Source organism: Spermophilus citellus, assembly GCF_964194105.1.
Source record: "Spermophilus citellus genome assembly, chromosome: 16".
NCBI classification, from domain to species: Eukaryota; Metazoa; Chordata; class Mammalia; order Rodentia; family Sciuridae; genus Spermophilus; species Spermophilus citellus.
In genome coordinates this window covers 53,209,161-53,226,060 of record NC_138196.1, presented here as the reverse complement: position 1 = coordinate 53,226,060, position 16,900 = coordinate 53,209,161, and the positions used below count along the sequence as shown (strand labels likewise).

Sequence of the window (16,900 nt, the reverse complement as noted above, 5' to 3'; positions counted from 1 at the left end):
AAATGATTCCTCTAGAAATGGTGGGAACATGAAATCAATTTCATTTTTGGTTCTTATCAGTAAGAAATTAAAACTATTATTTATTTATTCTGGCATTGCCTCTTAGGTTGGTCTCTTCAGCTCTTCATATATGCAAAATTCATGTAAGCAGTACTTGTCTTCACCTGTAACTTAAATTTCAATTATCCTATTTTTCATTTTGCTAAGTCCTGTTCTTTTTCTAATATGCTTAGTGACTTTTAATAGTTTCTTGTTCCTTACTTAAAATGTTTAAGGATCTGATAATATTACTATATACTTTAGGCTCTGATTCATCTGTAGTTTGTTTTTATGTTGCTCCCCAGGCTCTCATGCTGCCTTGCTTGTGAATTATATGATTTTGAGTGAGTGCCTGTATGGTACTTCTTGGGGTTGAAGGTGGGTTCTTTTTCAAGAGAAGATACGTGTTTTTTTTTTTTTTTTTTTTTTTTTTTTTTTTTGTGCCCGTTGATATTACTTTAAAGTAAAATCTTGGCTTAAAGTTTTTTTTTTGTTGTTGTTGTTGTTGTTGTTGTTAGTGCTTTGACCCACATGGGGAAGAATTTGGTCTGAAATCCATGTATGAAGTAACTTTTGAGTACAAATTTTCAGAGGAGTATATATATATATGTGTACTTATATTTTACCTCTCCATGTAGAACTAGAGTTCCAGGTAGGAATTCCTTCTTTGACCTTCACAGGGAGATGGGACTCAGCCACAGCACAGTCAGTGTTTGTGAATATACATGTGCCATTTTATGTGGGACTCCTTACCTTGGGCTGATCCTGGACTTCATCTCTTCATTTGGGACCCTGAAGCTGTGAAAATTAAAGTTGTCCTTAACCTGCAGTTTGCAACTCCCCCCCCCCTTTTTTTTTTTTTTACTATGGGTAAAACTTTCTTCCAAGTTCATTTGAAAACCTTTTTTGTAGTAATGGGATTAAACTTAGTGCCTTGTGCGTGCTAGGTAAGTGCTTTACTAGTAAGCTGCAACCTCAGCCTGAAAAATATTTTTTAATTCAACAATTTGCACAATTTCCAATAAACGGTTTATCTCGTACCATAATGCTACAGAGATTTATAAAACCAACAATTCTCTCTGAAGTGATGTGAAATAAAACATGTAGGAAAGTCATTGTAACTCAGACTTTATTGCTTATTGGTTATGTCATTCCACACATTTTTAAGTAAACAGGCTTTGAGAAAATATACTGGGAGTGTTACACAGATGATGGCAATATTGATGAAAATGTTCAAGTGTTTTACATAAGGTAATAAGAGGCACCACTGCCACCATCACCCCCAGAAATATAAAAAGAGTAAAAATAGTTCATTGGCATTTAACTAGCATTATTCTTTGTAATCTATGAACCACAATAAGCATGAAAAATTTCAGAACCTTCAAAACAAAACATTTTTTCCACTACCAAATTTTTTTAAATGAGCAAACAAATCTACTCAACAACAAAAACTACACATACACAACCCTAAAAACAAAAGTTGTCAAATTCTAGTGGTCCTCAATTTTGATATTAATTCAAGAAACAAAATGTGATTCCACTTTTAAAATGAGATTAAATTCTTTCACTATAATTATACTTACTATATAATTCAAATGATTTAATTGATGGCAAATTTAACAGTAAAAACCACAGAAACATCTCAAACTGCTCTTATGCTAAGGTAATTTCTTTAGAAGTTAATTATTCTTTAAACCTGCAGAATAACTTCACATACTAACAAACTACCCTTTCAGATATACGGCAGTAGTCCTAAGTGTTCCTAATGCTGGGGAGCATATAGGAAATCACTATAAATCACACATAAACATCAATAACTTTCCTTAGTAAAACTATACCAATAGTTTCCTCTATTAATGATTTTAAAAAATCAAGGATGTGTAACAGTTCAGCATTTGAAAGACTTCTAAGTATATTATTAAAAAGATGCAGAGGTTGAGAAGTACATTTGGATATTCAAAGACACTATAAAAATAACAAAACCTGAAATGTGGTTTTATGTTGAACCCACTTAGACATCAGTTATCTAACAACGAAAACACCACAACAGCAGATAAATAGGAATTTATTAAAATCATTGTCTCCAACAATACAAAAATTAAATATTAAGGCATCTTTTATTCCCATCCTAGTATATGCAGCAAATGTTTTAAATAAGAGCCAACATTTATTCAAATGCTTTCTAATGTATTTGGCAGGTTTGTTTTTATATTCTCCTATTACACATGTCATTGAAAGTTTTCATGATCAAACACCTGACCCAAATCAAAAGAAAAGTATAAATAGATACCAATTTATTAAAGGGAAACAGTTCATCATTGAAAAATAAAAAGGAACTACAAAGAGTTTCATAAAAAGTTTAAATACTGGTATTTAAATTTCTCTGAAGCAATTTATGCTTCAGTGATTAAGCAAAAGAAGAGATGAAGACTTTAAGATGGGAAACCTATAATTAATAACTATGGAATAACTGTATATGTAAAATTCTGCTGTATTGGGAAGACATTTGAAAAGGGCTCATAGCCACTACAATCAGATCATACAAATTAACACTGATTATTATTTCCCATATTTGTCCATTAATAAAGCTTAATAGGCTTCATAAAGTATACTAAACAGTAACATTTCACCTTTTATTAAGGCAAGTTTGTGAAAATAATGTAATACAACCAGATCTTTTCATGAACTTTCCACTGACAACATTTTTTAATGTAAGAAACATACAAAAAAACCTGCATTTTATAAAGTCACCTCAATACCAGAAAATAGTTAATGAAAGATGTTGAACATAGTTTACTTTTTAAAGGATGCTCTTTCCTTGTCTCAAATTCCAAGTGTTATTCATCATCTTTAGAGCCAGTTTTGCTTAACTATTAAAAAAAAAGATAAAAGAAATATGCAACAAGTTTAAGCAATCATAGTATTTGAGTCATTATTTCCATTCAATATCAAACAAAAAGAATCTATTACTTTTAAGGTTCAAGTAACTTGAATTTTAAAATATCTATGGCTTTTATCATAGGCTTAGCTACTTCAGACAGGTTTAAAAACATATCCTCAACAAAAATATATAACCTCAACAGAACAAGAGGAAAAATATTCCTTGGAGCTTGCCAAGAAAAAAATAAATTAGAACAAAGATTATACAAATAGAAGGTGTCATTTATAAAAGAAATGACATTCTGTTTTTGTTTTCTATCAAGACAATAAATTCTTTTTTTAGTCAGTTCTGGGGATTGAACCCAAGGCTCTGTCCTTGCTCTTCCACTGAGCTACATCCTCAGCCCAAAAGACATTTTAACTAAATAATTCTTAAAGTGTAATTTTGAAAACATCATTAAAATATCTTAAATTACAATTCAATTCTAATAAATCTCTGGTAGGAGTTGGTAAATTTGGGGGTGAGTCAGAGAAAATTCTCAAGTAATACAAAAATAATTCTGATTAGAATAGCTACCCAGTCACTGAGAAACCCCAGTGTACCCAATAACTCTCACAAATATGGGAAGCTGTGAAAAGGAGAAACTACTAAGGGTAGTGATTCTCAACACTTCAAAACTCTTCACATAATCACTGAGGCCCCTAAAAGCTCTTCTTCTTCTTCTTCTTCTTTTTTTTTTTTTAAGTGTGGGTTTTTACTTACTGCATTTGAAATTAAAACCAAGAAGTTTCACTCACATAAAAATAAAATAAACCCATTATATAACCCAATAACATTTTTTAAGGAAATATAACTAGTTTCTGAAACAAACCAAACTTAATATTTAAGAGTGGGGCTGGTTTTACATTTTTACAAATCTCTTTATTATCTAGCTCAATAGAAGCTGGTTGGAGAGTCTCACAAATTTCTTTCTACAGTAAAGAAGATATCATGAAAGACAATACACAAAAGTATCAAGAACAGCCCAATTAATAACATACACTGTTAGATTCCAAACTTACTACCTGAGAAATTTTTGGAAAACGTAAGAATATAAAAAGCACACATTCTGTTAGTGATTTAATAGAGCATTAGTGATGACATCATCACAGTTCACACAGCTGCTCCAAATGCTACTGAACTCTCAGGAGAAAATGAATAAAACAATCAAACAACATCATAAAATTGTGATGTAAATAGTTTTGACCTTGCATACCACCTGATATGATCTCAGGAATTACACTTGTAAACTACTGGCTAAAAGTAATAGATTCTGGGAACAAACTATCTAGTAGGTAATTGGCTTAAAAATATCTTTTCCTAGGAAGAATACTATGGAACAAAGCTATCAAATTATGTTATGTGCATTTACAAATATGCTGCAATGAATCCCACCATTAAATCATAATGCACCAATTTAAACAATGTTTTCCATCTCCCAAGATTATTGGGTTATTTGAATTTTATTATTATTTTTTTAAAACTTGGAATTTTATTTACATTATCAGGGACTCTCTCAAAAACAGCTTTTGGAGCTAGGGAAGGAGGAGCACTATCATGCCCTTTTAGATAAATCAGATTATTTTTCTTCTCACTTTCACCTGAGATCTGCTGTGCTAGGGAATCAGCATCTGACTGAGAAAACAGATCATTCTAGAGCACAGAGCATGTTGGGGAGAAAATGTGTTCAGATGGAGAGCTACATACAGGACAACATGAAGTATTTCTCAAGCATCAAAGGAAAGATAATGAGCCAATGTCAGTGTAGCCTTTTCTTAATGGAATTATCTATGGGATCAGCCTCTAGCCCAGGAAGGGAGGAAGATATATTGTGTATCTTTATTCTTTTTGCACCTCACGGCTCCCTACTCTTAGAAAAAAAACTTTCCCCTATATCTAGACATACAAAGATTAAACAGTTTCTATAGAACACACATTTCATGGACCAAATAGTTGCTTTTAAAATAAACTTCAAGAATAAGCTGCTTGGGTTAGGGATGTGGCTCAAGCGGTAGCGCGCTCGCCTGGCATGCGTGCGGCCCGGGTTCAATCCTCAGCACCACATACAAACAAAGATGTTGTGTCCGCCGAAAACTAAAAAATAAATATTAAAAAATTTTCTCTCTCTCTCACTCTCTCTTTAAAAAAAAATAAATAAAAATTTTAAAAAAGAATAAGCTGCTTGGGGCTGGGGTTGTGGTAGAGCAGTGGTAGAGCCCTTGCCTAGCATGTGTGAGACACTGGGTTTGATCCTCAACACCACATAAAAATAATAAAGATATTTTTAAAAAGAGAGTAGTCACTATTGATTGATGAACATATATTCTGTTCTATTAAAAAAAAAAAGAATAAGCTGCTTGTAAATTATTCATATCTGTGGGTCCTCACTAAAACCCTAATCTTTACTTTTAAATACTTACAGCAGTTGTGGACTAATTGCCATGCAAAACTTATTTCATGAAGTCCTACAAAGAGAACTAGCTTACTGTGTTAAATGTAAGTTAATATATTTGAAACTAGAAAGTGCAAGACAAATTTGAGAAATTTAAAAATAGAATCTAAACAATTTTAAGCAACAAATCCAGAAAATCTTTTTTGCTAATGATGGGCAACTACATTTATAGTCTGTCTTTAAAAATAAAACTGAAGCATTCCTTTACATGACTGGTTTTTTCTTCAGTTTCCATATTATCCATAATTTAAAGTCATTTATAAGCATGTCCATTCTTGATATAAACTTATGTTAACAGTCATGCTTTTTGTAGCAATAACTTACTTCTGTAGACTTTGCAATACTTAAGAAAAGAACATCTAAAACTCAGGATATTAGGAAGCCAAGAACGAAGGATATTTCAAAAATACTTACATGCTGAATGTAAACAGACATCCCAGGTAATTCCAAAGATTGCAGAGAGGGTAGGAATTGAAAACATAAATTTCATTAATTGATGGCAATAACTGTAACAGTTTTGAAGACGAGAATATAAATATCATATACCTTCACAACATCAACCCAGTTCCAGCCTCGAGGAAGTTCCCCTTTGTGATCTGAAGAATAAAATAGAGTAATTGTATTTCTAAGACTCAGCTAGTTCCAAATTTTCTAACAAATATGATTTTGTACATTATATATAGCAAATAGATTCAAGGTTTAAATCCCATATTTCTAAGTCATAAAAATAGTTTATCATCTTTGTGAGTTGAAAGCACCATTCTCCTGGGAATTTTTGCAAAGTAGTTGATGTGTATCCCCTTTTTACATTTACTTTGTTTCCATTCAAGACAAAACCTATTATTAAGGAAAAATATGCAGGTGGGTTGGAATCAATTTATTAGTTTCATGGATTGCAGAATTCTTCTTTATATAAAGTCCCTGCTTATTAAGTAAGAAGTTGTGCTAGTTCACTGTTTCATGAATGAGCATTTCACACCAGGAAGTTAGGCCAACACAGGAGGTCTCACAAACATATGGGTGGCTTCAATACTAAGAAGAGGCCTGGTTAATTTATGTAAAATTGGTTATGCTCTGATAAAGTATTATTTAAATAATTCTTCTATTGAGAATACTTGTAAGTTCATAAGAACTTACAGAAGAATTCATAGTTTATAAGGTGTTTTCATTCTTTTGATACACAAGTTCAAAACAATCAATACTATTTAAAAATTATTTAATTCAAATGGCTTGATTTCCTTTATGCTTCAAGTATGTTCTATATATATCTCATTTTATGAAGCCATCAAAATCTATATTAAAAATAATACTGACTGAGCATACATAACCAAAAATCTGAAATTCAAAATGCTCCAACATTTGAAACTGTTTGAGTAGTTTTAGATTTTGGAGCATTTCAGATTGTGGATTTTTAGAATAGGGTTGCTCAATTGATAACTACACAAATATTCCAAAATTTGAATGCTTCTGGTCTTAAATATTTTAGATGAAGGATACTCAACCTGTATTAATTTTACAGCAAGTGAAAAAGCAAACAACCCCAGGACCCAGGATTCCTTTTTTTTTTTTTTAGTTGTTGTTGTAGATGGACACAATACCTTTATTTTATTTATTTATTTTTGCGTGGTGCTAAGGATTGAACCCAGTGCGTTACATGTACTAGGCAAGTGCTCTTCCACTGAGTATGACCCTATCCTCCTAACCCCATGATTCTTATAGGAAAGAGGCAATATTATTGGAGCTCAATTTTAGATGCTAATGGTTCTTTTCTCTTTCATGCCAATAAGAATCTTATCCTACTGGTTGTTAGTTATGAGGTACACAGTGGAAGGTCACTAATTTTGGTTAATTATACCTTACTCACAGTGCTGTGTCCTATTAAAATTTTATTAGGAATGAAAGCTTCAAGTCACTAACTGCTACATTGCCATTATACGGAGAAAACAACTAATTTAGGTGGATATCATCAAAGAGAATGAAGTTTGGGAGATATTAGTGAAAAAAAGTGATCATAGGTCATTCTTCTTGAAAGTAACAGGTAATTGACACAAATGCGAAAACACTGCAAAAAAATAGTAATCAAAATTCTAGAAAACAGACCATAACATGTTAACAATGTATTGTTTCCATTGTTCATATTTTAATGCTGCTTTGACATGAGGTATAACAGATGCCTAGATTTTTATTTCACAAACCATTACAATTTCAAAAATGTAGTTTTAAGGACTAACACAGGGTTGCTTTATTTATACTCTGCCATAGACAGACATTAAATAAAACATAAACCACCAATCCTACTACAAGAGAATTTTAAACCCCCTCACCAAAATAAAAGGATCAGTTTTTAGTAAAGAGCATTTTATAACCTTACACCAGTAGTGCACAGATTTTTAAGTATAAATGTGTATGCATGATAGTGTTCACATTTTTCCCAACCAGGAAAAATTTATAGACTGATATCAATTTGCAAATTTCCAAGTTAAGTAAAGGTATCAAGTATATTGTAGAAGTTTATAATCCTTTTCTAAAGGACTCTGGTTTAGGACACATGGGATTTCTGTTCTTAAATCTTATTGTTGTTGTACAAATAAGTTAACTATATACAAAATTATTAAATTATTTATTTACAATGCTAAGATTTAATGGTATTATCAGACTTCATTTCAAGAGAAAGGTTTATTCTATACAGTTTTTAATATTATGTACATGTGCCATAAAGGTAAATTAGAAAACCCCAAACATGCTAGAGTGTACAAGTGGGACATACATTTTTCCATACTATTCTAATGTTGCTCATCTTCAGACTCATTTATAGTTACTTTGGCACTCAGTGATCTTATTTTCAAATGATTATCTCTTGTGATAAAGTAGCATTAAATATCTATAATATTCCTGTGACCCAAGAAGTCTCTGATCTAAATGTTCCAAGAATAAAGAATAGAGAATTAATATTCTAAATCTAAATATATTAAGCATCCATATCATGCCAAAAAGCAACCCATTTATCTGTGTTATAAAAAGACAAAAAATAACACAAACCTGTTTTGTCTGCCAGTTTACGTTTCTGGGCTTTAGAAAGTTGTTCTTTTTTGTCTTTTTTCTTATTTGATGGAGCTGTATTAGGAGTTTCAACAGAGATGATATTGCTTATAGATGTCTGAAAAAAAATTTAAAAGAAGAAACAGTTCTCAGACTCCAACCTTATTACTGGGTTACATTAAATATAGCTATATCCAAAAAAGGTTTAAAATTTCTAGACCTATGAAATGAAAGAATCCCATTTATTAAATCGGGTACCCTTAACACATTATTGGTTTCACTCAGTAGTTCACATCAAAGAACATAATACTAAGTGCAAGAGTTAAAACCAAAACCCTAAGAAGGAAGATTTGATTATATGTATTATGTTAAAGATACAAGGTTCCATGACCGATTTACAGTTTGGTTAACTTTTACTATTTGGAAAGTTAAACATGTACCTACTTAAAACATCCTGGTTCCCTGAAGAAAATCTTTAAAACATTTGGGTTCATATGGTCAGTATTTATGATAGCTAAAATTTACAATGCTTACTAGGAGTTAACCACGGCTATAAATGATTTACATGCCACTCATTTGATCTTTACTATAATTTTATAAGGTAGATACTATTATAATCCTCATTTTGCTGGTGAGAAACTAAGCATAGATATATTAAAACACTTGCCTAAAGTCAGAGTTAATAAGTGGTTAAGTGAGGATCTGAACTCAGGCAGGCTGGCCCTAGGCCCATGTGCTCAGTTACTAATGTCTCCTGCTCCTCCATTTGTCTTTGAGTTTTCTTCTATGTGTTTTGTTGAGAATGTGGAAGCCACAACCATTCAAGTAGAAAACATGGCCTTTGCTGCCAAAAAACTTATAGTATTGTTCACAGGATACAACTCAATTAATGGTGACAACTGAAAGTCTTTCAGTGCAAGCAAGACTTGATGCAAAAAGGATTTACATTTGATGTTTCAGGTCATAAAGATGATTATTTCCTAAAATTATTCTAGAAATAAATTCATTATTTTTTCTATTCATTAAGGTCTCCTAAAGCTGTAACACCTTCAAATTGAACTATGACAAAGCTATTTACAAAATAAGTCTCATGGAGAAATCAATTTCATACATATTTTAGTGCCACATAAGAAAAAACTTAGCTAATCTAAGTTCTATAAAGAGATTAAGTAAATTTTAAAAATACTAGATTCTTGGACTGGGGATGTGGCTTATTAGTAGATAGCTCGTCTAGTATGCACTAAGGACCAGGGTTTAATCCCCAGTACTCCAAAAATCAAAATCAAAAACAAACCAAAAAACCTAACAACAACAACAAAACTAGGTTCCACAATATTCCAGTTTTATGAAAATAAGTACTCTAGTTTTGATGAAGTCTGCTTCCAATTAAAAAAAAATATTAAGGATCTAAAATTAATCAATAGCAGACTAAAACTAAAACAACAAAAGAATCTTGCAAAAAAAATCATCACATACTCACTGTAGAATTAATGGGATGATGATTCTCCATGAACTGCTCTTTATTGTCTTTGGCATATTCAAACAATGTATAGGTCATAGCAGTTCCAAGATTCACTTCCACAGCTTCCTGTAACTTGGCTAATATACTCTGCTTTACAGCTGATGATCTACAATGCAGAACAAACATATTAAGAGGAGAGTAAAATAGAGAGTGAAATGAAAAAACAATGAAAACAAAACTACTCACATGGTGTTGTTAAAAAAAGCGTTCATAGATATAATTGGAGGTGTTTGGGGATATGTTTCTGTCCAGGAAATCTCTATTAAGAAGGCTTTGGGATCACCATTTTCACCTATCTGAAGAAAAGGGAAATCTTAGGCTTGTGAAAAGTGATAAAAAGAGTGCTAAATCATGATCTTTAAAATAATTAATTCTTTCCAATACTCATGCTCAGATCAGAAAAGTAATATTTTGAAAAGTTCATGGGTGTAGGCTAAGACTGAGCGGGGCAAAGGAGAATATAAAGGGAGTCTAACTTTTAATTTAGTCCCAGTCTACATTAACAGGTGTAGTTTATGACCATGGCCTCTCTATCAGTCTATCAGCTTTTCTAGTACCAAGGCCACATCTTATGTAAATTTTTGGTTTCCACCAAATTTGCTGGGAATGAAAATAAGACATCAACTGGGGGAATAAGAAGATAACGGGGAGTCATGGTGGAATAAGCCTGTAATCCCAAAGCTCAGGAGGCTGAGGAAGGAGGATCCTTGGTTCAAAGCCAGCCCCAGCAGAGCAATTTAGCAAGGCCCTAAGCAACTTAGTGAGATCCTGTCGCAAAAACAAAACAAAACAAAACAAAAAAAAAACAAACAAAAAAAAAAAAACCAAACTCTGGGGATGTGGCTCAGTGGGTAAGCACTCCTGGGTTCAATCCCTGACACACCCCCGCCAAAAAAAAGGACAAAAATAACAATCCACAAACTGAAATTCATCTTTGTCTCAAGTTTTCTGACTATGACATCACGACAGTCATGAAGAACAAATAATTAAAATACAATTATTTGTATATCATTCACACAATTCCAAGAAATAAGAAAATGAAATATAAAATTGAGAGAGAAAGAAAACGGGTAAGGAAAAATAATACCTTAGGCTGGACAGTAATTCCTGAATAATTTAAGCATGTCTTTTGTTTCTTTTGCTTCCCCAACATTTGTTTTTCTTTAAATTATAATCTTAAAACTGAAATAGTACAATGAATGTTCACCGAAATTTATTTACTAAGTACTTTTTGTTCCATTTACTTTATTTCTCCCTTTTTATCAAAGAATCAACTTCCACTCTCCCAACATATGTGATATTTTTCCTTTTTTTTTTTTTTTTTTGTTGAACAGTTTGAAAGTAATGTCTTCAAATATACATGGGTAAAGTATCCTAAGAACATTCTCTTTTAAAACCACAGGACCATTATCACACCTAAGAAAGTCAACATTGATACAAAAATATTACCTAATTTATAATTCATGTTAAAAATTCTCCAATCATATCTAAAATAGCCTTTAATAGACATCACCCTAACCCACAAATATATAATTCATTAAAGGATCATTTAGAAGAGTTTCCAGCACTCTCCCCGGCTTTTTAAATGTCTTTTATAAGACTCTAGGCTAGTTTTCTAGCTAGATATGAACTGTTTCCTCTATACAGATTCAAATTCAACATTTTTGATAAGGATACTATATAGATGATGTGACATACTCTCTTAGCATCATCTAGGGAGGCTCATAAGATCTTCTGGAATCATCACTACTGATCCTAAATTTGATCACTTGGTTAAGGTGATATTCTCCAGATCAGTGTTAAGGCACCTTTTCATTTTGTAACCAAGCAATCTTGTGAATAATACTTCAAAACTGTGTGAATACCTTGTTTCTCAAAAACCTTTTACCTCAAGGTTTTAGCATCCATTAATAATCTTGCCTGAATCAATTATTGCACTGGTGGTTTTCTAACAATACCATGGGATAGTTCATGAATCAGCACCTTCTCTGTAGCTTTTCTAAAAAATATGTTCTATTTGTTTCTAAAAATATTAATTTTTAAAAAATATTTATTTTTTTAGGTGTAGATGGACAACACAATGCCTTTATTTTTATGTAGTGCTGAGGATGGAACCTGGGTCCCACTCATGCCAGGCGAGCGCTCCACCGCTGAGCCACAATCCCAGCCCCTAAAAATATTGATTTTAAATAGCAATAAGATTAAATTTTTTTTCAACTGAGTTATTACTTGATTCACCTTTATTTTCTTTACATTAGTTTTTCATCCTCACCCCCTTTAGTCTTAATCATATTCCATACCAATCTAAGGTGGGCCTCAGAAATCATATCAAATAAATGTAGGAATCTATTGATATACCTGTATAAGTTGATTATGTGCACAATAATGCCATCAGTTTATGCTTGTTTTGAATACAAAGATAATTAAAATGTGATAAAAGTTACTTGCTTTCTGCCATCACTAAGTCCCTACTCCAGGTATCCTTAGGAATAAATTGCCACGTGTCTCATATTATGCTAAATAGATACTGAAGATAAAAAAAAAAAAAAAGACAACACCACTCATGTCTTTAAAGAAGATAGCTCATTTAGATGACTCACTAAATTATAGTACACTAGTTTAAAAGAAATAGAGCAAGGTAGAAAGAGCATGGTTACTTTTGCTTCAAAGTCAGGGCAGAAATAGGAGACATGGGTCAAATATATCAGAAGCAGCTTGAGTTAGGCCTTAAAGGAAAAGCCAGATGAATAATGGATAAGAGGTGAGGGAAAGAGCAAAGAATGTATCAAAAAACATAATTAAAAAAAAAAAAAACAACTTCAGGAAAATATTTAATAATCTATTATGTTTAACACATGTTATTAGCTGGGAAGGTCTAGAGAGGCATTTCAAATCAGTCTTTTGAGTGTCAAGCTAAGGAATTTAGCTCTCATTTTTTATATAGGTGAAGGATCCATGGAGAATCCTTTTCAAAAAAGGGAATGAGATGACTATCTGTTGGAGGACCACTGAAAGTAGGAAAGTCAGTCATTTAGGAGCCTTCTAAATCATTCTATATAAGAACTGAGGGGCTTGACTCGGGCACTGGCAGAACTCTAATAACTTATCTCCTTTGATTGTCAACATCCATTCTATAGTACAAAGGAATGGATTGAAGAGGAATGACACATGAGATTGGAGATAGTAGATTGAGATTTTAGAGCATTCTGCATATGGTGCTGAGTGCTCAATAAATAACTGATACTAATGGAGACATTTAGGAAAGTACAGGGAAATTTTCAATCTCCCATTCACTAAGAGGAGGATGACAATAGTTAATAAAGTTTGAGGAGGCAGCTGGACTCAACAGAAGCACCTAGGATGTGACTCCACTTTTAATTTTGGCTATTAAAAGAATCCCCCGGTTGAAGCTAGCTATATATTTTTTATTTAGAAGTGTCATACTTTTCCAAGTTTTCTTTGTAGTGTTAAGTTTATTTTAAAGATTTCTCCATGATTCTGTCTGGTATTTAGAACTGTAGTGTCTTCATCATTAATTGAAAAAAATACTCTCTCATTAAAAAAAAAAAAAAAAAGTCTCCTGGCTGCTATGTGCATGAAAATGGTATTAAAATGTTAAACTTGAAAGGGAAATGAGAACTGTTGAGCAGAGAAAAGAGCATCCAAAGGAAGTAACTATAAGGAAATTACTTCCTGTGATCGTCTACAATAAAATCATATATAAAGATCATTTCTTACGTAATTTATTTTAAATGGTGGCAATGTGCATAATAGCCATAAATCTTTTATTACTTGTAATCTCTTGAATAACTTGTTTATATTTATTTACCACATAAAACAATGACATTCTTTTATGTTGATAAGTTACAAGCAACTCCCATTTCAAAGAAAAATGTTTCATATGTGTCCATTACATATATTAAATATCCATACATATTCAGAATGCAGAATTAAGAAAATATCACCCTTTCTTGACTGTATCATAGGGTAGTAAAAAGCACACTAGACCTGGAATATAATCTTGGATTTTCATCCTAATATTTATCAATATCAGCTATAGGAGCTTTAGAAGTTAAATGGAGAGAAGTCATCTTTAAGAAGGCAAGACCATATAATTTCCAAGGTTTCTCCATGTCTAACGTTTTATGATTCTGGCACAATAAAAAAAAAAATAAGTTATCTTGGTTTTAAAATAGATTCTGAATTAAATTTTAAATGTTAAGAATGGTTAATGTCACTGTGATGAATCTTCTATTTAACTGCTTCGGAAAACACAAAGATGTAATAAATTTAAAACATGAAATTTAAAAAAATAATCAGCAATTTTAGCAATCTTTGTTTTTTTCCTAGCAAAGCAATAAGTATACCTATTCATGCCATGTCTTACCCTATATTGAAATGAAACTGGACTTAATTCCCGGAAACTTTCATCTCCTTCATAAATAGAACGTAATGCTTCTAGTTCCATCTGAAAGAAAATCAATGAGTTAAGATTAGTGGTATAAATGGATTAAATGTAGGGTATTTAGCTTCTGATTCAGGCCCACTCAACTACATAAAATTGGTTAACTTATAAGAACTTAGATGATGATGATATATGTGTACATACCAACAAATCACAATCACACTGAAAATACTTACTTTGAAACTATGTATTAGACAACGTTAAGCATTTTACATTGTGTCTTCTCAATTAATTCACAAATCAATCTTGTGAAGAAGATCCTATCACCAGATTTCCTCCTCCTACAGAGGAATGTAAGATTTGGTTTAAAGCAACTCCAGAGAAGGTGCCCTCTATCATTCTATCGAAAAGCAGCCTGGGATAGAGAAAGTATTAAACTTGAAGATGAAAAATAAGAAGCATAAACAAATTCTCATTCTTTACATATATTATTTATGTTTGTAATTCTTTCCATAGAATGATACAAAGCTATATAAAAAAAAAAAAAAAACAGGTAAGGCACAAGAACTTTTAAGAAAAACATTGACAGGATCTACTCAAGATAAGAGGATAGGACTACAAGAAACTAGTAATTCTTGCCTGAAAATATTTCTTAGAATACCATGGCTTTATAAAGAAGTCTCAATCACTTTTAGAGAGCACCGGGTGACTTCCTGAGAAGAGATGCAAGAAAGAATGCATTTGGGTATATGTTTGAGTTTTCCAAAAAAGATTTCATGTCATGAATTTTATAAAATAAAGATGATGACCTTAATCTACATGGACAAAATTTTAGAATAAATTGTTAAAGAAATAGTATATGACAGCCCAAGAGAGTAGGAAGAAATACTTAAAACCTAGCAAGTACATGTAAAACAAGATGTATCTAATCCTTCTTAACGAAATTCAATTGGTTCATTAGCGGAAAAACACCACTCCTGCAGTCTATCTGGATTTCGGAAAGGCTCCACAAGTTTCTCTTGCTACCAATTCACTGTTTCTTCAGGGGTGAGACCACTTGAAATCCCTTCTTGTAGCTATTTTAAAATATGCATCACACTATTGTTAACTATGGCCACTCTACAGTGTAACCGAACATAACTTATTCTTCCTATTTACTTGTAACTCTGTATCCATTGATTAAACATCTCCTCCTCCAGTTCTTCCTAGGAACATACCCCCCCCCCCAATCCGCCAGGAGTCAGGATTATTAATGCTTTAGAAACTCACCTGGAAAGAATATTTTAGAAGGGTATTCAGATATCATGTAAAATGCTGACTTTCAAGTAATACACTTCATTCTAAATAGACAGGGAAATACTACTAATCTACTACCCAGGGAGACTTGGGTCCTAATCCTAATTCTACCATATATTCAATGTGCAGCCTGGGACACTCACTTTATCACTATAGACATCTTTCCTCATTTATACACATTACAGTTAGAAGAGTCCCCTCCAGACGACCTTTGGCATCCCTTCCAACTCTATTAAATGATTCAATGTCAAACATTTCACAATAAAATAAGCATAAACCCTACAATTCAGATGGTATCTATATACTCAAAATTAATTTTGTAGTCACTGAACAACTAACAGATGGATAAATGAGTTCACTAGACAGTATGAAGAGAAACTGGAGACACTAGTGTCATTATTTTCCCCGACCAGAAATTTAACTAACTCAATTAACCCTCTCTTTACCAGCCAACGCATTTTAAAATTTAAAGGTGGTCAGATTCCAAGTCAGCATAACTCAGTACCCAAGCGCTAAGCAACTTGGGATATAAAGACAGCCAAGCACACCAGGGTCGGGTACCAAGGGCACTCATCTTTGGTAATAAGGAACCTAGGTAGATTGTCAGGTTTGCAAAAATACAAATGCGGGTAGGGTGAGGTCAAGGCGGACCCTCCCCCAGTCACACATACTTGACCCCTCCTGGAAGGGCATCTCAGCCGGGCTCTAAGACGAAGGACACACGTGCGGGGCCTCGGGCTGCTAGGATGCCCTACCTACGGGCTAGCGCGGAAAAAGAGTGTCCAGCCCAAGAACTCACCTCCTGGTCCTCGTTGGCGCTCATCGCGCCGGGCGCCTCCCAGGCGGACAGTGTTCGCGACAACTAAGAAAAAGCAAGAGCAGCGGCCCCGAGGCCAGGGCGTTCCCCTTCGGTGCCGCGTAGGCAGGGTGGGGAGTAAGCTCCTTCGGAGCCGTAAACGCGAGTTCACGCGCACACTCAGCGGTCTGCAGTACCCAGCAGGACTAGGTGGGCAGTGGGCGGAAGGCCGAGGCCGTGGCAGATGGGGCGCTCAGGCGTCCAGTAGGAGGCTGCAGGGCGGCAACGGCAGAGGCTCCGCCTCTTCCCACTTACCGCTTCTCCTATTGGCTCCTATTGGCTCCGCCCCCATACCTTTCTCCTCTGGGAAGTGGAGCGCCTTCCTGACGTTTTGAGGAGCAACGTAAAGATTGGTGTAGAGTGCTGTCACG

General features: G+C 33.4%; 1 protein-coding gene across 3 annotated transcripts; it reads right to left on the bottom strand.

The window, feature by feature from the left end:
* Positions 1–1,151: 1,151 nt before the first annotated feature.
* Positions 1,152–16,778, bottom strand: RWDD4 (RWD domain containing 4). Of its 3 annotated transcripts, none has more exons than XM_081268965.1 (7): positions 16,473–16,771; positions 14,360–14,440; positions 10,159–10,268; positions 9,931–10,078; positions 8,451–8,568; positions 5,958–6,007; positions 1,152–2,909 (listed from the first exon to the last, which is right to left on the bottom strand). In XM_081268965.1, exons 1-7 carry the CDS (start codon positions 16,494–16,496, stop codon positions 2,877–2,879), a joined length of 564 nt encoding a protein of 187 aa, XP_081125091.1. In that variant the 5' UTR covers positions 16,497–16,771; the 3' UTR covers positions 1,152–2,876. The 3 variants fall into 3 exon arrangements, with proteins under 3 accessions (XP_081125091.1, XP_081125092.1, XP_081125090.1); XM_081268966.1 differs by lacking the exon at positions 1,152–2,909 and adding an exon at positions 2,924–5,828 and having other exon boundaries at positions 10,159–10,264; positions 16,473–16,778; XM_081268964.1 differs by lacking the exon at positions 1,152–2,909 and adding an exon at positions 2,924–5,828.
* Between the last annotated feature and the right edge of the window lie 122 nt (positions 16,779–16,900).